Here is a 22,697-nt window from a genome sequence, read left to right as displayed (position 1 = left end):
ATTACCAGGACGTGTACTCAAAGCATGCGCAGACCAACTGGCAAGTTTCTTCACTGACATTTTCAACCTCTTGCTGACTGATTCTGTAATACCTACATGTTTCAAGCAGACCACCATAGTTCCTGTGCCCAAGATGCAAAGGTAATCTACCTAAATGATAACCGCCCCGTAGTACTTACGTCGGTAGCCATGTTGTGCTTTGAAAAACTGGTCATGGCTCACATCAACACCATCATCCTGGAAACCCTAGACCCACTCTAATTTGTATACCGCCCCAACAGATCCACAGATGACGCAATCTCAATCGCACTCCACACTGCCCTTTCCCAGCTGGACAAAAGGAACACCTATGTGAGAATGCTGTTAATTGACTACAGCTCAGAGTTCAACACCATAGTGCCCACGAAGCTCATCACTAAGCTAATGTAACAGTATAACTTTAGACCGTCCCCTCGCCCATACCCGGTCGCGAACCAGGGACCCTCTGCACACCTCAACAACAGTCACCCACAAAGCATCGTTACCCATCACTCCACAAAAGCCGCGGCCCTTGCAGAGCAAGGGGAACCACTACTTCAAGGTCTCAAGTGACGTCACCGGTTGAAACACTATTTAGCGCGCACCAACGCTAACTAGCTAGCCGTTTCACATCCGTTACACTAAGGACCCTGGGACTAAACACCTCCCTCTGCAACTGGATCCTGGACTTCCTTACAGGCTGCCCCCAGTTGGTAAGGGTAGGCAACAACACGTCTGCCACGCTGATCCTCAACACTGGGACCCCTCAGGGGTGTGTACTTAGTTCCCTTCTGTACTCCCTGTTCACCCATGACGACGTGGCCAAACACGACTCCAACAACATAATTAAGTTTGCTGACGACACAACAGTGGTAGGCCTGATCCCCGGCAACGATGACACAGGGAGGGAGGAGGTCAGAGAACTGGCAGTGTGGTGCCAGAGCGACAACCTCTCCCTCAATGTGAGCAAGACTAAGGAGCTGATCATGGACTACAGGAAAAGGCGGGTCGAACAGGCCACCATTAACATCAACTGGGCTGTAGTGGAACGGGTCGAGAGTTTCAAGTGCCTTGGTGTCCACATCACCAACAATCTATCACGGTCCAAACACACCAAGACAGTCGTGAAGAGGGCACGACAAAACCTTTTCCACCTCAGGAGAGTGCGTATGGCCCAGTACATCACTGGGGCCTAGCTTCCTGCAATCCAGGAGGCAGTGTCAGAGGAAAGCCCATAAAGTTGTCTGAGACTCCAGTCACCCAAGTCATAGACTGTTTTCTCTGCTACCGCACGGCAAGCTAGCACGGCAAATCTAGGACCTAAAAGCTCCTTAACAGCTTCTACCACCAAGCTATAAGACTGCTGAACAATGAATCAAATGGCCACCGGACTATTACATTGACCCCCCCCCGGTACCGGTACCCCCTGTATGTAGCCTCATTATTGTTATGTTATTGTGTTACTTTTTATTATTTTTTACTTTAGTTTATTTAGTTAATATTTTCTTAACTATTTCTTGAACTGCACTGTTGGTTAATGGCTTGTAAGTAAGTATTTCACGGTAAGGTCTACACTTGTTGTATTAAGGGCATGTGACAAATACATTTTGATTTGATTCGGGATGCATATTGTGGGTGAATAAATGTTCAAATTTTTAGATATACCCACCCTGGCTGGATTCTAATAGAAATTAAACATCACTTGCAAGCCAGAATAATGCAGGCCTGATGTGGCCAGCCCTCAAAGTGAGGCCCTATATTAATGTATTGTAACAAACCTGTACGGCCAATACAACTAACACATCGTTTTTTTAACTAGTTTGAACAGTCCAGGATGATAATTTCCCAAGAAATAATCAAGTTGTCATTTATTTGGATGAACATAGTGCGCACCAACCCGTTGCACACAGGCGCCTCTCGGAACGCACTGACCCAGCATGCAGTGTTGTGCAGTTCACCAAAACACAGTAAAGGCTGGTCACCAGAAAAACCAGCACTAGTCACCAGCATATCAGTATATGCTGGTGACCAGCATGACCAGCCTATGCTGGTCTAGTCTCTCGAGCCAGACGGCTTACTTCCGAAATCTTTGAATGCTTCAGGGTTACGATGCTCCAAGGGCGGAGATATCCGAGACTAATGCTGGTCTATGCTGTTTTTTCAGCAGTGCTGACACTACTGATGTTTTAAACATGCTACAACTCTCCCATTCACATGTGAGCACACACACACACACACACACACACACACACACACACACACACACACACACACACACACACACACACACACACACACACACACACACACACACACACACACACACACACACACACACACGTTTAAGTGGAAGTTAAATATATATTTCTAGGCTGCCACTTTAGAGGACTGACACATGCTGTTGTCACCACAGGCCTTCTGCAGAGGTCCTACAGTATGAGTGAGGAAAGAGAGGTAGGGATGGTGGAGGGAGAAAGACAGAGAGAGTATAGGAGAGGGGACAGAAAGAGGGAGGAAGGGCAGCGAGGGAAGAGAGGACAGAGCTGGAGCGCGAGTTACACTGGTGGATCTCAGACACTACCAGCACCTTCATTGTCACCTCTGTCCCCCTGGGGCCTATCTATGATGTGTCAAAACCACAGCCAACTCAATGGTTTAGTAATGCCTCTTGGGAGGATCTAGGTTTGTGCTGCAATGTCCTTTAGAAAAGTTGGGGAGGTCTCAAATTTTGACGTGCTGGTTTAACACAGATGCGTCAACCAATTAAAAATGAATAACAACATTTATCCCACCTTCTATATCCCCACTTGACCACACCCCTGCAGTGGCAAATGTGTTTTGGTTTGAAACCTGCCACGGAGTGTGATCAAGAAATCTGCTCAGATTGGATAGTTCCTCTTTTGACTTCGAGGAACAGAACAGGTACCAGCACAGTGAATCTGTGTGTGCTCCTATTTTATTACTCTTCCCAAAACAGCCACAGCCACACCGACACACACACATGTTCCAACTTCAAATAGAACTCAGGAGGGAAAGGACAGAAACAAGGTATATATATATATATATATATATATATATATATATATATATATATATATATATATATATATATACACATACACACACAATGTATAAGAAATCATTAGGAACTTTAATGCCAACCTCTAGTGTACAAAGACATTAGCATGTCAAGTGTTTGGCTATGGCCTACAGTATGTGAGGAGTATAGATTGATGCTGTGTGTGTGTGTGTGTGAGTGAGTCATGTGCATACTCTTGCACTAACTCTTTGGCAGGGTTATGTAAAATGCTTTAATGATGGGGTGTAATCTGTGCCCCGGGGTTACTTTGTGATAACTAGGGTGCTCACGACCTGTGGTGACGTCAATGGAACCATGGCTACCGTTCAGCTGTCTGTGCTCGTAGGCCTTTACTGTTCTGTTCCCCTCTGGGTTGGTCATGTGTCCTCACTATGCCCCACCTGCTCTTCCTCACAAATACCCAGCAGGGAACACGGTGTGCCCTCAGCCTGCCTGGCTCTGTCCTTCATTATGCCATGGGCCAGGGAAGAGGGAGAGGCATACATACACTATATACAGTGCATTTGGAAAGCATTCAGACCCCTTGACTTTTTTTGCATTTTATTACATTACAGCCTTATTCTAAAATAGATTAAATTGTCCCCCCCCCTAATCTATCTACACACAATACCCCATAATGACAAAGTGAAACCAGGTTTTTAGACATTTTTACACATTTATTGAAAATAAAATACCGTATTCAGACCCTTTGCTATGAGTTTCGAAATTGAGCTCATGTGCATCCTGTTTCCATTGATCATCCTCGAGATGTTTCTACAACTTGATTGGAGTCCACCTGTGGTAAATTCAATTGATTGGACATGACTTGGAAAGGCACACACCTGTCTATATAAGGTCCCACAGTTGACACTGCATGTCAGAGCAAAAACTAAGCCATGAGGTTGAAGGAATTGCCCGTAGTGCTCCGAGACAGAACTGTGTTGAGGCACAGATCTGGGGAAGGGTACCAAAAAATGTCTGCAGCATTGAAGGTCCCCAAGAGACGCAGTGGCCTCCATCATTCTTAATTGGAAGAAGTTTGGAACCACCAAGACTCTTCCTAGAGCTGGCCGCCCTGCCAAACTGAGCAATCGGCAGAGAAGGGCCTTGGTCAGGGAGGTGACCAAGAACCCAATGGTCACTCTGACAGAGCTCCAGAGTTCCTCTGTGGAGATGGGAGAAAATTCCAGAAGGACAACCATGGTAGAGTGGCCTGATGGAAGCCACTCCTCAGTAATAGGCACATGACAGCCTGCTTGGAGTTTCCCAAAAGGCGCCTAAAGACTCTCAGACCATGAGAAACAAGATTCTCTGGTCTGATGAAATCAAGATTGAAATCTTTGGCCTGAATGCCAAGCGTCACATCTGGAGGAAACCTGGCACCATCCCTACGGTGAAGCATGGTGGTGGCAGCATCATCTCTGAGCCTTGATTCATTCCCGGGCAAATTGTGCACCATCCCAAGGGACTCCCGGCCACGGCTGGTTGTGGCACAGCCCAGAAATGTAGTAATGCCTTTAGCATTGCGATGCAGTGCCTTAGACCGCTGCGTCGCTCTGGAGGCCCCCCTTTCCACAGATTTGCAATAGGATTCAAGCATGGACTTTGGCTGGGCCACTCAAGGACTTTCACATTCTTGTTCTGAAGCCATTCCAGCGTTGCTTTGGCTGTATGCTTGTGGTCATTGTCCTGTTGGAACATAAATCTTCGCCCCAGTATAAGGACGTTTGCACTCTCAAGCAAGTTGTCATCACGGATTTGCCTGTATATGGCTCCATTCATTGTTCCCTCTATCCTTAACAGTCTCCCAGTCCCTGCCGCTGAAAAGCAACCCCATAGCATGATGCTGCCACCACAATGCTTTACTTCAGGGATAAAATCAAATTGTACTTGTCACATGCGCCGAATACACCTTACCGTGAAATGCTTACTTTACAAGCTCTTAACCAACAATGCAGTTCAAGAAATAGAGTTAAGAAAATATTTAAACTAAAGTAAAAAATCAAATAAAAAGTCAAATAGCCCTTACACAGCCTTGAGGTGTGTAGGGTCATTGAAAAACAAATGATACTGTAGTCCCACTAAGCGCAAACCAAATGGGATGACGTATTGCAGCAGAATGCTGTGGTAGCCATGCTGGTTAAGTGTGCCCTGGATTCTAAATAAATCACAGACGGTGTCACCTCTATGCTTCACGGTGGGAACCACACATGCGGCGATCATCCGCTCACCTACTCTGCATCTCACAAAGACATGGCGGTTGGAACCAAAAATCCCTAATTTGGACCCATCAGACCAAAGGACAGATTTCCACTGGTCTAATGTCCATTGCTTATGTTTATTGGCCCAAGCAAGTCTCCTATTATTGTTGGTGTCCTTAAGTAGTGGTTTCTTTGCAGCAATTTGACCATGAAGGCCTGATTCACGCAGTCTCCTCTGAACAGTTGATGTTGAGATGTGCCTGTTACTCGAACTCTGTGAAGCATTTATTTGGGCTGTAATTTCTGATGCTGGTAACTCTAATGAACTTATCCTCTGCAGCAGAGGTAACTCCGGGTCTTCCTTTCCTGTGGCGGTCCTCATGAGAGCCAGTTTCATCATAGCGTTTGATGGGCTTTGCGACTGCACTTGAAGAAACTTTAAAGGTTCTTGGGGCAGGGAATAGACGGGTCAAGGCAGGCAGGGGTCAGTAAACCAGAGGTGGGGCAACGGTACCAGGCGGCAGGCAGGCTCAGGGTCAGGGAAAGGCAGAGGTCGGTAATCCAGAGGGGAGCAAAGGTACAGCTCGGCAGGCAGACTCAGGGTCAGGGGCAGGCAGAGTGGTCAGGCAGGCGGGCTCGGAGTCAGGACAGGCAAGGGTCAAAACCAGGAGGGCGAGAAAAGAGAGACTGGAAAAAGCAGGAGCTGAGACACAAAATGCTAGTTGACTTGAAAAACAAGGCGAACTGGCAACAGACAAACAGAGAACACAGGTATAAATACACAGGGGATAATAGGGAAGATTGGCGACACCTGGACGGGGTTGGAGACAATCACAAAGAAAGGTGAAACAGATAAGTTTGTGACAATTTTGTAGTGTTTTGGTGATTCAATAAATGTAAACTTATGTTAACTTATATTTTGGATTGAGTGTTAGGTGGTGAATGATGTCTCCAAACAAAACAAACACACAGTGAAAGGTTTTGAATGAGGCCGGCTGCGTTTCATGTGTTACCAGTTTGAAGTTTTATAGTAAAAGTTTTGTAAATTCACCACATACTTGGGAAAATAGCATCAAAGCGAATTTAAAAAACTGTAAGAATGAAGTAAGGAGCCTCTGTCTGTGACCAGGGTATTTTCTCTGTCTCTGTAGGGTAGTTGTGAAATCAGCAGACAGCTCTGATTCCGTGGAGGGCCTAAACTGGACACAAGATTGATGGCCTGGTTAAAATACCCCTGTGTGGAACTCAGGAAGGTGCCAGCCTGTGAGCTTCCCTCTCATTTACACACAGTCAGACACACAGGGACTCTGAGACAGAGGGAGAGGGAAAGACTGAACCAGTTACAGAGAGAAAGAGTTAGGATGAGGATAGGGATAGTAGATAAGAACATGAGGGGTGGAGACTGGAGAGTTAAGGATTGGGTGAACGGGAAGAAAGACAAACAAGGTGGGAGAATTGGTACGGTAGAGATATGGTAGAGGTTAAACAGAGACTGGGAAGTAGACATAAACGACAGAGAGGGAGGGAAAAGAGAGTGATGAGATAGAGATACAAGCGCTGAGAAATGAAGGAAAGGGGAGAGAAACAGAGAGAGAACCAGCAGCACTCCCCTCTTTATTTATACCTCCATCGACAGCAGGCTAAGATTTCTGGCACCAAAACAACGTCACGCTTGCTATTTCAGTCAGAGGTGCAACATTTCAGAGGGGGTTAAGGTGACGGGCTGAGGCGTTGTGTGGCCCCTACAGCCCTACAACATGACATTTCACACTGTAGCTACCTCCCTTGGCCTTTTGTGTGTTAGAGAGAGGGCCCACTTGCTATGTGTCTTGAGTTGCAGACAAAGTGGTAAACAGCCTTGGGGTTGTTCATGCAGTTTTATGAGGAGAGAACCTCAGACCATGACAACACATCAAACAATACTGAGACCCCCAAAAGTCTACACTCACACAACCCCAGTCCATGTTAGCTTGCCTGGTAACAAGAGGGAGAGTGAGACACCATCCTAAAATAAACCCCCTATTATTATGGCCATAGGCCTTTATTTACTGAGATTTTACTAACATAAGTTTAAGGGAAATAATTATATCATATGTTAAAGTGCTGAAAGAGGGACAACGCTTTTACATCCAATGCCTGTTTGCCTGTGGCTGATGCTGCGCTGGTGCTTGTACGCGTGTAAACATGAATATATACACGCTCGCATTCAAATGCACACACGGACACACACACACATAAACACATGTAAATAGTGCCACACATGCACTGAAACGTATAGAGTTGTCCTTGCTGTTTTGATTTTTGTTGTCCTTGATGTCTTTTGTTTTACTTTGTTTTTCTCTTTTGTTGGTTGTTGGTGGCTGGGGGGGTTGGTGATTGAGGGGCAGTGGTCGGGGAACTGTGGGGGGGGATCTTGGAGGGTTGTTGGCCTGGCGGTTGAGATTTTGGGCCGATGGCCGATAGGTCGCTGGTTCTGGTTCCTGTTTTGACTTGGTGAGAGATCTGTCGACGTACCCTTGGGCAGGGCGTTGACCCTGGTTGCTTCTGTGGGTCGCTTTGGGTGGCAGTCTGTTAGATTGACTGAATGTAATGTAAATGCTTCATGCAGGTATGTATAAAAAAAACTATGACAATAATTTACAGTACCAGTCAAAAGTTGACACACCTACACATTCCGGGGTTTTTCTTTATTTGGACTATTTTCCACATTTTAGAATAATAGTGAAGACATCAAAACTATGACATAACACATATGGAATCATGTAATAACCAACAAAGTGTTAAAGAAATGTTTATATATTTTATATTTTATATTCTTCAAAGTAGCCACCCTTTGCCTTGATGACAGCTTTGCACACTCTTGGTCAAATAGCCCTTACACAGCCAGTCCCAATAAGAACAAACCAGATGGGATGGTGTATTGCTGCAGAATGCTGTGGTAGCCATGCTGGTTAAGTGTGCCTTGAATCCTAAATAAATCACAGACTGTGTCACCCGCAAAGCACCCCCACACCTCATCCTCCATGCTTCACGGTGGAAACCACACATGCGGAGATCATCTGTTCACCTACTCTGAATCTCACAAAGACACGGCGGTTGGAACCAAAAATCTCAAATTTGGACTCATCAGACCAAAGAACAGATTTCCACTGGTCTAATGTCCATTGCTCGTGTTTATTGGCCCACGCAAGTCTATTCTTCTTATTGGTCCTTTAGTTGTGGTTTCTGTGCACCAATTCTACCATGAAGGCCTGATTCACGCAGTCTCCTCTGAACAGTTGATGTTGAGATGTGCCTGTTACTTGAACTCTGTGAAGCATTTTTTTGGGCTGCAATTTCTGAGGCTGGTAACTCTAATGAACTTATCCTCTGCAGCAGAGGTAACTCTGAGACTTCCTTTCCTGTGGCGGTCCTCATGAGAGCCAGTTGTGTCACTCCCTGATCCGTTTCACCTGTCTTTGTGCTTGTCTGCACCCCCCACCAGGTGTCTCCCATCTCCCATCATTATTCCCTGTGTATTTATACCTGTGTTTTCGGTCTGTTGCCAGTTTGTATTGTTCCATCAAGTCCTACTAGCGTGTTCCCGTGTTTCCTGTGCTCTAGTTTATGTTTTTCTTAGTCTTCCCAGTCTGTCCTGACCATGATCCTGCCTGCCGTCCTGTACCTGCCAGACTCTGATTTGGATTACGACCCTTTTCCTGCCTAGACTTACCTTTTGCTTGCCCCTTGAACTTTAATAAACTCTGAGACTCGTACTGCCTCCTGTGTCTGCATCTGGGTCTTAGCCTGAGCCGTGATAATTAGAATCGTTCTTGCCATAATATGGACTTGGTCTTTTTCCAAATAGGGCTATCCTCTGTATACCCCCCATACCTTGTCACAACACAACTGATTGGCTCAAATGCATTAAGAAGGAAAGAAATTCCACACATTAACTTTACACAAGGCACAACTGTTAATTGAAAGTCATTCCAGGTATCTACCTCATGAAGCTGGTTGAGAGAATGCCAAGATTGTGCAAAGCTGTCATCAAGGCAAAGGGTATTTGAAGAATCTCAAATACAAAATATATTTTGATTTGTTTAACCCTTTTCTGCTTACTACATGATTCCATGTGTTATTTCATAGTTTTGATGTCTTCACTATTATTCTACACTGTAGAAAATAGTAAAAATTAAGAAAAACCCTGGAATGAATAGGTGTGTCCACACTGACTGGTACTATATTTAAATATATTTCTGTTTTATTGAACCACTCCGATATATTACTTTTTCAGTATGGGGTAAGCATGGTAGTGAATCTCTGTAGTGTTGGTACATGAAATTAGCTACACTCCGTCAACCCCAACCAATTAAATAAGTCATCAAACAAGACTTCTACAGATAGACGGATCAGTTTATTAAAGCACTGTTGTGTTTATTTATTATCAAGAGAGAAAAAAGGACAGCAGAAGCATTACATAGTCATAACTGTATGTCTTACTATGGTTACTTGAACAGTTTCAAATGTGTTATTTTGATAATATGACACAGTAAAACACACTATAGACAGTTAGCATGTTGCTGCTGTGGTGACAGGACACGGCCAACTCGTTTTTAAAAACAAGCCGACATGGCACTCATTAGGATTGACACACACACACACACACACACACACACACACACACACACACACACACACACACACACACACACACACACACACACACACACACACACACACACACACACACAGGGACACGCACTCGCAAGTAAGGGGGTCATGCTGTATCGCAATATACACAGCCATCCAAAAATCATCAATAAAAAAGAAAGAGAAAACGAAAGAATAGAAGGGAAGTAAAAGAGAGTGACAGAAACCAAAAGTAAAGAAGTTTGGCACAGGAGAAAGGAAGGCCACAGTAACACTGGAGACTGAATAGGAGTCAACCATTTTGTTTCTTATATGTGTAAATCATTCTAAGTAATCTCATAGAAAATCTTTTAAAGCACTTTTTTTCAAGACGGATTGAAAGAACAGTCTTTAGTATTTCCAGAGAAATACCCCGTGGGGTTAAATTGGGGGAGGGGAGGCGGGGTTAAAAGGGGGTCGGGGAACGTGTCTCTCACATGATGGCAGTCTCGGTGTGGAGCAAATAGGAGCAGAAAGATTTCTGCTTTAGGGCGGGGCTTGGGGTTCTTGCTATGGGGCTAGGGGTGTGTGCCAAGGGGCTTGGGGCGCGGGACATTGGACCGGAGGGGGCAGAGATCAAGGCAGTGGGAGCACAGCTAGCCCACCTGGATGGAGGGCGTTGATTGGCTGGGCGGGCAGGACGAGAGAAGTTCAGTGACGGGGTTGCTGGGGACAACTCAGCTGGGCTCACCTGGAGAGAGACGACAAGAGTGGGTCAGATCAAGACTGTGTGTGTGTGTTTGCTATGCCTATCTCACCTTCTGTGTGTCATTTCTGTAGGCAGTCTTTGTGGCTCGGGGGCTAGAGTTGTACTCGTGCTCGATGTCCAGCATATCCAGTAGCTCAATGAGTCCATCGTCCTTATTCTGACCTGCAACTGGCCCTCCCCTCTGAATCCTCTGAGCTCCAACATGGGACCCACTCAAGTTCCTGTAGTCCAGTATGGGCTCCCTAGGCTGGTATGCAGGCCTCCTGGCCCTCTCCCCCTGGACCAGACCAATGTCTGTCTCTCTGTCTGCCCCTCCGAGGGCCCTTGCTTTGGCCTCGGTCCTCCTCTGACGCCCTGCCTGGGGTCCTTTAGGGTGAGCATAGCTACCCATTGAAGTGCCTCTACCCTCACCAAGCTGGCTCTCTCTCCTATAGTCTCTCACTGCCCCACCAGATCCTCGTTCCTTGCTGGGATCCATCTCCACTGTAAGCATGATGGAATCCGCCTGGCATTTCTGGGCAGGCAAGCGCCCAGGCACCCTGCTGCCGCCCAGCTCTTTGCGCTGACAGACGGGGGTGGGGCACTTGTTCTCGATAGGCACCTGGTTGGTCACCACACCGGTGTCGGTGAGGGTTTTCCCCTCGTTCTTCTGGAGCATGGCCCCAAACTTCCTGAGGACCGAGGGGCTACCACACGTCTTGTCCACAAGGACCCCATGGGAGTGGGACTTTCTGTCGAGCGCTGGGGAAGTCTCGGATGAGGCAACCTGGGAGGTGGAGCGGGGGGGTACGGGAGGGCCTTCTCTCTGTCTATGAGGGGGCTTGTTAAGGTCCCTGCAGGGGGAACTCTTTCTGTGTGACACTCTGTTCTTCCTGTTTTCAGCCTCCTCGTCCGCAAACCGCACCTGACCAATCCTAAAACAGATTAACAAGCAAATAACTCAATTAGTAAAATAACTAAAATACAAAATCATATAGGTGGATTTGACTCTCTAAATGATCTTCTCTAAATGATCTTCTCAAAATGATCTCAGTATTAGTGAGGTCTGTGGACATCCTTCTTACCTCTCATTCTCAACAGGCCTCCTCTTCATCGCATCCTGGTGCACAGACTGATCCTGGCTCCCTTTAGTGATCTCCTTCAGATGCTGAGAGAGAAGTGGGACAAGGGTTACCTGGGAGAGGAAATAATCAGTGATGTAGAATAGTGCAACTAGCAAAGATACAGTATATCAAATTCAGCTTTACAGCCACACCGGGATGACTTATGCAATTTCCAGTGGAGTATTGAGACGTGCCAGTTATATGTCATTTATTTAAATGTTTATTACTGAAAACATCCCTGCTTAGAGCCCTCAAAGGTTTGAAGACTTGAAGTGAACACTATAGGTATAGTAAATATGGAGGTGGCCCCATCTAGTCTTCCAATGAGCTAAGTGGAGTTTCTACCATATTGCTTCCACCTATCAGATTTTTTTTTCGGATCTGCAAACACCAATGGGGTGAGACATAGGGTAAAGGTTATTTTTTGGACGGGGCTGCCTATCAATTTTAATCCTTAGTTACTGTAGCTACTCACATTGTTGAGAGCTGAGTTGGTCTTCCAGGTCTTTCCGTGACCATGTCCAAGATAATCCTGCAACAAGTCTTCAAGTTCCACCGCACCGTTGCAATTTGGATAATAGCCACCAATCTGATGGTTGACAGGTTCGCCATAACCATTGGGTCCGTGACTACAACCATTGCTACAGTGATTTGGCACTACAACAGCTCTTGGGTGGTCCTTGGTTCTGTTGCTATGGCTGCCAGGCCGGTCACAGAAGCCATTGCCATGGTGCATCCTATCATTTTTGCCGTTGCCCATGGTGACATCATTTCCCCCTCTACGAGCCTGCACCTCATTGTAAAGCTGAAATATGAGCATAAACATTATAATGATCAAAAACCTACCGTCACAACGTGAACACAAGTTGGAATAGTTGTATTCACCAGTTAGACTAATTATTTACACTTACAACTTAGGCGTGTTCCAAAACCCAATATACATACAGATACAAGACCGTATGTACACAAAACAAGTCTGTACCTACGACAAAGTCAACCTTGTTTATGCAATCCATATAACCATCCCGAAATAGTTACACGACCCAACTATTTTTATAATCTACACATTTGTTATGTCAGTTGGAGTGAGCGTGTGCTTGCTTCGCTATTTTAAGCTTTAATGCATTCACCACTATCATCTTTCACAGTGTTCTGACTGTCTGTCAGCACATCACAGTTTAATTAGCTTGTTAACATCTGTCTGTAATCATTACTCCAAAGGGGACATGGGGTTTCAAAAAGGGGCGTGGCTCCAACAGTGTATTATAACACACACACACACACACAAGCAGTTAAACACTCTTCAGAGAAGACCACGGGTGCGGGACGAGAAAGACACTCTCTCAAAGTGAAAATGTTCACACTACTGATACCGCATTTCAGGTAATGTTACTCTACCTAGGATCTTGTTTGACTATGTCAGAACTGTGCTTGAGCATGTTGGACCATGTTTGGACTATCCCATGTATTTGGATGATGTTTGACTTTATTTTAGACCTTGATGGAACGCATCTGACCATGGTTGACCCCTCACCTCCTCTATCTTCCTCTGCATGTCCTGCAGCTGGTCCTCCCATTCCTGCATCTCTGAGTCGAAGCTGTCCAGAAGCTCCCCCCTCTCTGTTCCCCAGCCCCGCCCAGCCTGCTCCAGACCGCGCTGAAGTTCGGTGGCCGCCATTTTGGGCCGCTTCCTGCAGCAACTTTTTACTTCCTGTCACAACTTTCTTTTCTTCCACCAACAACTTCTTCTTCCTTCTTCTTTTTAAACTTCCTAACTTCCTTTCTTTTTCAACTTCCTAGCTGTTTGTCTTTAAGGGGTCACCAAGGTGTGGAAATGTTAGAGGAACACTGCAAAGGAAGAGAGGATGGGGATGATTATTGTGGACAATAAGACATGGGAGAACTAGAGGACATTAGTCATGTGGACATCCACCAGTAAACAAATGGACTCAAAAGGTCTAGTCCCCGTGGACATTCTACCTGCTACCCCCCCACCTTGCCTGCTACTCCCCATGGGCATTCTACCTGCCACCCCCCCACCTTGCCTGCTACTCCCCATGGACATTCTACCTGCTACCCCCCCCACCTTGCCTGCTACTCCCCATGGACATTCTACCTGCTACCCCCCCACCTTGCCTGCTACTCCCCGTGGACATTCTACCTGCTACCCCCCCACCTTGCCTGCTACTCCCCCGTGGACATTCTTTCTCCTGCTGCCCCCCCCCTCCCAAAAGGCTATACTCTACCCCCACTCCAATTACATTCATCACAATTGCAGTTGTAAATATGTACTTTTCTATTTTTATTTCACTCAATGGTAATGCTACTGCTCCCCCGATGGTCATTCCACCTCCCTCCCTCAACAGTCTATACTTTGCCTCCACCCCATTGGTCATTTCTTTTTTAATCACTGCCACAGCTGTTATGTATATAGTGCTATTTATATTTATATTGTTTTTATTACTATTTTAATGATTTGATTTCACTAGTCCTGCATGTTGGAGCTCGAAGCCTAAGATTTGTACTGTACCCTGCAATCACACCTGGAACCCTGACTTTTACACTATCTGAATCTAATCTGAATAAATACACATTTTGTGGATTTCGTGGAAAGATTCAAAGCATTTTGGGCTCTGTATTCCCAGCCATATTTCATTGTCATTTAAGATACCTATGTGACACGTGCCAAGGAATGCCTGGTGGAGTGTGACAACCTCACAATTTGGCTGTTGGTCACTATCCTCTCTGCTCCAACCCTTCGCTCTGCCCTTTCCAATTTTCTATAATGGAACTTTGGAAACCTTCCAACCCCCCCCCCCCCCCCCCCCCCCTTCAGTTACACTTTGCGAACAATGGAAACGTGTGCCCTCCGTGTCACCGCTAAACGATAAGTTCATTTCGCACTCGGCTGCATGCTGCATGGCCAACTCACCTCGAGAAAATTGGCCATAATGCTGTATAGGGGCGCGTATTGGCTTGGCTTAAACGGTTTTCCGTAGGCCTATCGCTGCATTGATTTATTACAGTACATCAGGTCATTTTAGAAGGCCGATGGTTTGCTATCACCGAATGTTATATATTATGTGCTTTTACCACCTCGAAAGTACCCGAACACCAACCAGTCACCTTGTGATGTAAGAGTGCGGATATGTTAATAATACAAACCTGTAACTATGCATCGAGAACTTGGAGAGAGAAAGACTACATACGCAAGGCGTGTGTTTTGAATATTAATAGGCCTATAATAAATAAATTCGCACATGACCAAATGTAGCCTATTTAGTGGTGCGTAAAAGAAAAAGCACCAAAGGGGAGGCACAGGTTGATCAAATGTGACCCAATAGATCAAGCCCACAGTGGATCTGCAATGTTATATTTTACTAAGTTTTTGTCCAATTATTGTAAGAAACCCAAGTTGTAGAGATGCATAAAACAAAACTTAATGGAACTCTCCATATCCATAAAATACATTTAAATATTAACTTCATCATGTGGCCTTACCTGGCTGTTCAATATTCTCCTTGACGATTCTATTGTTAATCGCTGAGGATATATCGCAGTGGCAGATAATTAATCCTGATTTCAGTCTAGCCAAGGCATTCACCGTGAATTTCTTGAGATCCTGTTTGCCCGGTGGCGGCTGCGCTTCCACGGCTCCAGAGTCAGTCCCCTTGTCGCGAAATACTCGCTTTTGTGCCTCTGTTCTAAAGTCCCGCGGATTGGATTTGACAGGAACCCTCTCTTGTCAAGCCTGGGCAGGGTTATGTCCAGAGCAGGTACCTTTTTTTCAGAGTAAACAACTTCTGTTCCAGAGGGGGACCCAGGCTTTATAGTGCACCTCGTATTTACGTCGCATCACTGGAGCCAAGATCAAGTATCTTAATGTCAAATTTATTCCAGCATTTGAGGTCTCGATGGGAGGACTGTCGTCACTCGCATCCTGTCTATAATTAAAAAGCAATGTAGAGAGGGAAACTTTTTGCATAGCTATTTCAGCTGCCGAGCTCTGAGCCAATAGGCACTCCTGTTGCTACTCCGCTTTGGGGTGCTTGGCAGATCTCGTTTTGTGACTCCAAACTACTCTTATTTGTTTACAATTTTGATTGCCAAAATGTAGCATATATGTGACACCTGCGCTAACATTATTTTAATTAGTATTTTTTTCGAAAAACTTGATATCTGGCGCGTCAGCGGGTACTTTACTCCAATTTCACTACTATTTTATAGTTTATTTATTTTGACATTGCCATTGCTGTTGATGAAGGTTGCACAATATCATCGCCCGCGTCATGCGACCACCATTAGGTTCTGACCCAAATAGTTCACTGACATGATGGACACTTGTCGACATAAACAGTGTGTTGCGAAAGGCATCTGATAGCTCAAAACCAAAATATATTTGGTGTGGATAGTAATGTGGGAATCCTAAGACTATGAGCCAATTTATGCTTGATTCGAAAATGTGGTTGGAGGCGCCATAAGGATGGTGTGATGCAGTTGTGATGCCTCCAGAGCCACGCCATGCCTCTCTCGAATGTTGTAACAATGCAGAGGGCTCCATATAGCTCCGCATTGAAGCGCAAGAATTATGAATGCCCTGACTTCTGCAGAGTCCGTATCAAATAGTTAGGGCAGGGTTTGACCAAATCGGTCCTCCGGTGCACCTTTTGGTTTTTGCCCTAACACTTCACAGATGATATAAATAATTAACTATCAATCAAGCTTTGATAATTTGAATCAGCTATGTAGTGTTAGGACAAACATCGTGCACCCCTTGGAGTCCCGAGGACTGAGTTTGGGAAACTGCGAGTTAAAGGGCAAACATCCTTCGTTTGCATTGTCGCGGTCCACGCTGTACAGGTGCTGAATCGGAATTCTGATTGTCGCTGGCCATGGTTCTGAATCACCACTATTTACCTTGTTTGTTTAAAATCTGATCTTTTACACTTTTGTAAGCAATGAGGAGGAACCTCCACCTTTCCTATCAGATTGTAGGTCTACATTTCTTATATACTACCACATGGTGGTGGTCTACCTGTAGGCTACAACATTTCTTTGCAGGTAGGGACTATGGCTATTGGATTTGATTCTGTAATTGGGCAAAACAGGTGTTATGCTAACTCACCTTTTCTTGGGGGTGATGAAGGAAGTGTTGGGTGTTGGGAAAAGTAGTCTCCAGTGTTGAACCTAAGCATATATCCTGTTATGTGACTGTGACCTGTGCTTGAAGAGGGAGGCTCCTGTTCGGTGACCTTGGCAACAAATGTTAAAAAAAATAACACAAACAAACAAACAAAGGATGTGGCTATGCTATTGAGGGAGGCGGGATCACAGGACGAAGAAAAGGGTAAACAGAAAGACAAGTTTAAAGATGGTGGCATAGGAGTGGGAGGAGAATAAGACTAGAATGAGGATGAGTAAAATGATGGGCTGAAACATCTGGGCAGAGGATGAACAGAACACGAGTGTCAACGGAGGAGAAACGAGAGGGAAAATAGGGTCAGAGAAAGAAGGAGAATAAAGTCAGCAGAATATTCAATGGTGACGGACGAGTGAAGAGACTATGCTGATACAGCCAAACAGGTATGGTCAAGTCTACATCTCTTTAATTAAGAAACACACACAAAAACACATGCACACACACACACACTTACCGACAGTGGTTCCTCCTCCCTGTCCTCAGGTTTGGGCACCTCCAGTCTGTCTATGAAGCCCTGTAGCTCCTTCCTGAAGGCCTTCATCTGGGCATTGATCCTGTACAGCAGCTCATGCTCCCTGATCCTCCCACCCTCCTCCTCACCCCGCCCATACAGGTCGCTGTTGGAAACGTACACCCGTGCCTCTGCGATTATAGTTGCCGTGTCGGCGATGAGCCGGTCGATGGTCCTGCCAAGACGCTCCGCCTCCACTCGAATGTCAATCATCTGCTGGCGATCCTGTAGGTTGCGGGGCAGGAAGCGGGCGGCGGTCTCAGGGGGTGGGGTATAGAGACCTCGGGTAGGCGTGAGGCAGCGGGTTTGGTTCCGCACCTCGTCCGAGTCACTCTCCCCGCCCACTGGGCCCTCGCGTTTGCGATGCGGGGGCTGGAGGCGAGAGGAGGAGGAGTCATCATCGCTTTCGCGGCGCCCGCTTGGTCCGATCCCTCCTGCGTCACTTTCTGCATCGCTGTCCCGAGGGCTGATGCCCCCCCTTAGGGCCAGGTGGGAGGCCAGGTCGTAGCGCTGCATGTTGGAGAGCAGAACACGCTTCTCATACTGCAGCTGCATCACCTGGGAGAGAGAATAGGACTGGCTGAATGAGGCATGATATGTTTATGACGTTTGATCTTTGTTTTCTTCTTTGATTCCAGCGATATCTTTTTGTTTACCATATTGTCTGCACAGCCATTTTGACAGTCAATATATGTTAAAGGTTACGGAAATAAACCAGAAAAACAAATGTGGAAGACCGACTCACCTTCCCACTAAGATCATTAATCTGTAGCCGGGCCGTCTTCAGTTCCTCCTGCAGTGCCTCAGCCTTCTCCGAACATACTCCTCCTGCCGCCACTCCTCCATGCCTTGCCCCTCCCTCGTGGGTCCCGGCCTTAAACCTGAGCTTGTTGAGTTCTCCCGTCACTCTCTTGTTGTGATCTTCAGCGTCGGCCAGGTTCCTCCTCAGGAGCTCTGCCTCATCCTCCACCAGCTGCAGCTGCTGCCTCAGCTCTGTCATAGCCTCCCCATGGCCCCGGCCAGCCCCCATCCCACCCACAGCCCCCCCACCGGACCCGCCTTCTCCCTCCCCTTCACCCCTGAGGTCGTCCAGCTCCGCCCTCAGACCCCGGTTCTCCACCTGGAAACACATGACATGAAGACGGATTGGTCAGTTATGTTATGAATCACTATCTTCCTCTCTCTGTAGGCACCTTCTGAGCAGAACAGGCAGAAATGCTTGGAACAGTTGTGTTCCCTTGTGTAAAGTTATTTCCTGGTCTCTTTCATGTTATAACCTACATCAAACACTCTGCATCACATCCTGTGTCTCTCACCTCCAGCTCCACGATCTTCCTCCCCAGGATGTTAGCCTCCTCCTCCACCAGGCGCAGACGCAGCTTCAGCTCGGACTCACGGGTGGTGGGGGGTCCCCAGGCCTCACCCTTGGGGTGGGGGCTGTCCAGGTCCCCATAGAAGGAGCGGTACTTCTGTAGCTCCGTCTCCAGCCGGTCCTTCTCCTTGTCGATCTTAGCTGTCTTCTTCCTCAACAATACAGCCTCTTCCTTAATGAAGGCCAGCTGGCACTTGAGATCATCGTTGTCATCCTGAGAGAAGGGGAATTGGAAGGAAGATAATGCAGTTCTGATGTACAGGAGACAACTCTCGCTCGTGTTTGGAAAAAACACTTTTTATTGTTTTATAAAAGCATTTCATGGTGATCCCTCACCTCTGTTGGGGTCTGGGCAGACTTCTTGTCTGACTTTTGGACCTCCTTGCTTCCTCTTCTCTTCTGAGACTGTTGGGAATTGAATAACGAGTATTACAGCAAAATATGTGCTGTATAGATTGTATAATCTATTGTGGGTGAGTGTTCTTACCTCCTTGACTTTGTCCAGCTCATTCTGAAGGGCCTGTTTGGTCACCTCCACCTCGATGAGTTTCTGCCTCAGTTTCTCGTTTTCGTCCTCTGTCTTTGTGCGTTTCTCCTCCACATTCTCCAACTCATGGTGCAGTCTCACAGACACATCCTTCGCTACCTGCATTAAACAGAATCAGGGACATTGATTTAAGTTGATTGAATTAATTATGGCGGTGAATGGACAGTGCATTAAGCAACTAATAAAATTTGTTTCAACATCAAGCCTACCGACACACACACACACACACACGCACACACACACACACGCACACACACACACACACACACACACACACACACACACACACACACACACACACACACACACACACACACACACACACACACACACACACACACACACACACACACACACACACACACACACACACACACACACACATACACACACTCCCTCCCTACCTTCAAGTCCTGCTCCAGGCTCCTCAGTAGTTCCTCGTCGATCTCTCCAGTCTGGGCATAGCGCAGCTTCTTCCTCTCAGCCTTCCTCAGCCGGTACTGGAGGATCCGGCAGTTCTTATTGGCTCGCTCCAGCTCGCGTCTCATTTCCTGCAGCTGGCACGTGTCCTCCTCGTAGAAGGTGTCACGCATCTCGTCCATCTCCGTCCTCATCTCCTCGATCTCCATCTGGAACATCAATATGAGTGATCAGCCAATCAGACACTGGTAGCCAACAGGGGGCGTGGGCTCACACTTCAGCATTATTGGTGTTGTTGGAGTGTTTAGGTCCTCTGAAAATGATGTAATTGAATAGGGACAAGCTAATCTGAACCGATTAATAGGGTCTTATTCATTATTATGTCAATCAATGAACAGAAGTAGGCTAAACACAGGATGGTGCCATTCATTGTTCTGAATAGGGAAGAGGGGTTTGCCTTGTAGCTATAGGGCAACCTAAATCATTTAGCTTTCGCAAGCATCAATAACAAACCAAGGGAACTAAGCACATTTCTACATCAGTTCTTTGCAAATGTTACAGAAAGAAAAACAACTGTTCACTTAGCCTACCCAATTGGCTAAAAAATATGCTTGCTTCATTGTATCAACATACAGTTTTCCAGTATATCTCTAATAATAAATCTTGGGGAATATGCATGGAATATTAATAATATCTCAGTTGCAGTGTTATCATCAAACACGAAATAAGCCTACCTTTTCACTTATGCTAATATATATATTCAAATATACATATATATACATGATTACATTGGAATATATGAGCATATGTTAGTAATGCCAATTTTGGGGAATAGGCCTGAATTCAATCTCAAACAAAAAGTGGCCTACCAGTTCAGTTACTGGATCTGCAAAAACATTGTGTTTGTATACATTGAATATTATTGAATGTCAGTGATGCCAAACCTTTAGATCTTCATTCTCATCCACCAGTCTCTCCAATTCGTCCTCAAGGCCCTCGTCTTGCTGTGTCACGAACTCTGCCTCTATGGTCCCGATAGACGGCTCCGGCTCGGCCTCCGCGCTGTCAGCCGTGTGCATCTTGCTGATGCTTCTCTTCAGTTTCTTATGTAGGTGGAAGTGCAGAGTTCAGTCTGCAAGCAACCCTCGCTCCACAGACTAAGGCCCGGCCCGCAGCCCACGTATTCCCCTCTTCTGTCCCTGCAGTAGCCCGCTGAAGCTTTCACCGACTCCCCTCCCAGTTTCTTCGTTTTCCCTTTCACCAAACACGCGGTGCTGGAGCCGGTATGACCCAATATGTTGGGAAGACAGGCCTTTGAGGCAGGGATACACCTAACGACGAACTACGGGTTTGAGAATCTGGTGAAATATCTCCTCTGTATCTTATTCTCTGCTACGACGAACTACGGGTTTGAGAATCTGGTGAAATATATCCTCTGTATCTTCTTCTCTGCTTCGACGAACTACGGGTTTGAGAATCTGGTGAAATATCTCCTCTGTATCTTCTTCTCTGCTAGCATCCGCCCTGTTGGCATTGCCAGCATCCGTTTCAGCACCATCTGGGTAAACAGCTGCAACGTCGCATCTCTCGATCTCCTCCCTCACGACAGCGGCCCTAAAGCCCCTCGTTTACTACCTTATTCCTCGATCCTCCTTTTGAAACTATATTTTTGGATCTGCTGGAGGATTTTGGAGCTGATTTTGAGGCGCATTCCCGGATTCTGGCCGGAGAGGGAGCCTGATGCTGCCTCCTCCCTGTGCTATTGTCTGCTGCTGCCGCTGGAAAAACCGCAGCGCCGCTTGCGGCAGACGTGTCGTCCACCAGCCTTGACTTCTCCACTCGCCCATCTCAAAGTGACTGCAAAGTATGATATATTAGTTATGGGAATAATACAAACATAATATAAGTCTTGATATATTAGGTCTATCCGGTTGATAAAAGTTGCAATTAAATATGATGGTCAACCAGTTCCAACATTCCAACATTTAAATGGAAATTCTGGCTGAAATGCACAACCTTTGCTGCAAAAGGGACATGACGTCTGCAGAGCGACATTGAAATAATATTAACTTTGAAAAAGACCCGAAGCCAATAGGCCTCTGTTTATTGGCAAATGGGAATCTAACTTAGGCTATACAAGGCTACTATTCAGTATGTATAGCCTAGTGATAGGCTACAAGTGATACAATTAAATGTATACATGCATAGTTTATATATAGTGAGTTTTGTACTGTTCTGTAACTTTTGTTCAATAAAAATGGCACATAGCCTAACATTAGTTAATATATTAGGCTACAGATGGTCAACAAACGCACTGTCAAATATTTTCATGCATTTTCTGTGCAATTTCCTATCGAAACGTATTATTTGAATGAGGTTTCTTACCGCGAGAGAAAGTGCAGGTTCAGCCCAGTGATAAAGGGCTAGAGAGATGCTGACACAACAGGCACTGCAGGGGTACGAATAGCTACACAGTATTCATGATGTGGTGAGGTTAACGTCAAACCAGGAAACAAACAATGTAATGTCTTTCTCCAGGCCAATGTAAATAACCCATTGCAGCCTTTTTACTGTCTACATCAACACTAATTGAAAATATGCACACAATGAATAGGCTATATTCATTGTTTTGCTTTCAAATGTATTCTACTTATTTTCCCAACCGCTAGAAGGGATCTCCAGTAGGCCTAGGTAGTAGATCAAGAACTCAGTAAACCATATTGTGCATGCAATGATTTGTTTAGGCCATCGGAGGGTGGTCTCCCCCCACCTATCAGTACCTTCATAAAGGGGTCATCTGTGCGTGCAGACAGGTTGCCGCCAGGGATACACTGACCGTATGAATGAACTTAGTTACAATAAGGTG

At 46.0% G+C, this 22,697-nt stretch overlaps 1 protein-coding gene across 5 annotated transcripts; it reads right to left on the bottom strand.

Annotated features, from left to right (window-relative positions):
• Positions 1–9,675: 9,675 nt before the first annotated feature.
• LOC109900831 (protein SOGA3) lies at positions 9,676–21,661 on the bottom strand. 5 transcript variants are annotated; one of them, XR_004211927.1, is made up of 13 exons: positions 20,776–21,661; positions 19,816–20,040; positions 19,352–19,510; positions 19,201–19,269; positions 18,809–19,078; positions 18,238–18,612; positions 17,436–18,050; positions 16,907–17,220; positions 13,316–13,629; positions 12,257–12,586; positions 11,743–11,852; positions 10,728–11,592; positions 9,676–10,660 (listed from the first exon to the last, which is right to left on the bottom strand). XR_004211927.1 is itself a non-coding variant. In XM_020496672.2 (9 exons), the coding sequence occupies exons 1-9, from the start codon at positions 20,908–20,910 to the stop codon at positions 13,619–13,621; spliced, it is 1,986 nt and encodes a 661-aa protein (XP_020352261.1). In that variant the 5' UTR covers positions 20,911–21,661; the 3' UTR covers positions 13,477–13,618. The 5 variants fall into 5 exon arrangements, 3 of the variants coding, with proteins under 3 accessions (XP_031693194.1, XP_031693195.1, XP_020352261.1); XR_004211928.1 differs by having other exon boundaries at positions 11,743–11,825; XM_020496672.2 differs by lacking the exons at positions 9,676–10,660; positions 10,728–11,592; positions 11,743–11,852; positions 12,257–12,586 and having other exon boundaries at positions 13,477–13,629; positions 16,907–17,033.
• Between the last annotated feature and the right edge of the window lie 1,036 nt (positions 21,662–22,697).

Source organism: Oncorhynchus kisutch, linkage group LG12 (genome assembly GCF_002021735.2).
Source record: "Oncorhynchus kisutch isolate 150728-3 linkage group LG12, Okis_V2, whole genome shotgun sequence".
NCBI lineage: Eukaryota > Metazoa > Chordata > Actinopteri > Salmoniformes > Salmonidae > Oncorhynchus > Oncorhynchus kisutch.
This window is presented reverse-complemented; position numbering and strand designations above follow the sequence as displayed.

What these genes read in the sequence shown, in the direction of transcription:
- LOC109900831 (XM_020496672.2), bottom strand. Translation starts at nt 20,910, where the DNA reads ATGCACACGGCTGACAGCGCGGAGGCCGAGCCGGAGCCGTCTATCGGG. An exon ending in GCCTGGAGCAGGACTTGAAG is followed by an intron (nt 19,511 to 19,815) that starts GTAGGGAGGGAG and finishes TGTTTAATGCAG; the next exon opens with GTAGCGAAGGATGTGTCTGT. An exon ending in TTAATGATCTTAGTGGGAAG is followed by an intron (nt 18,051 to 18,237) that starts GTGAGTCGGTCT and finishes TCTCTCTCCCAG; the next exon opens with GTGATGCAGCTGCAGTATGA.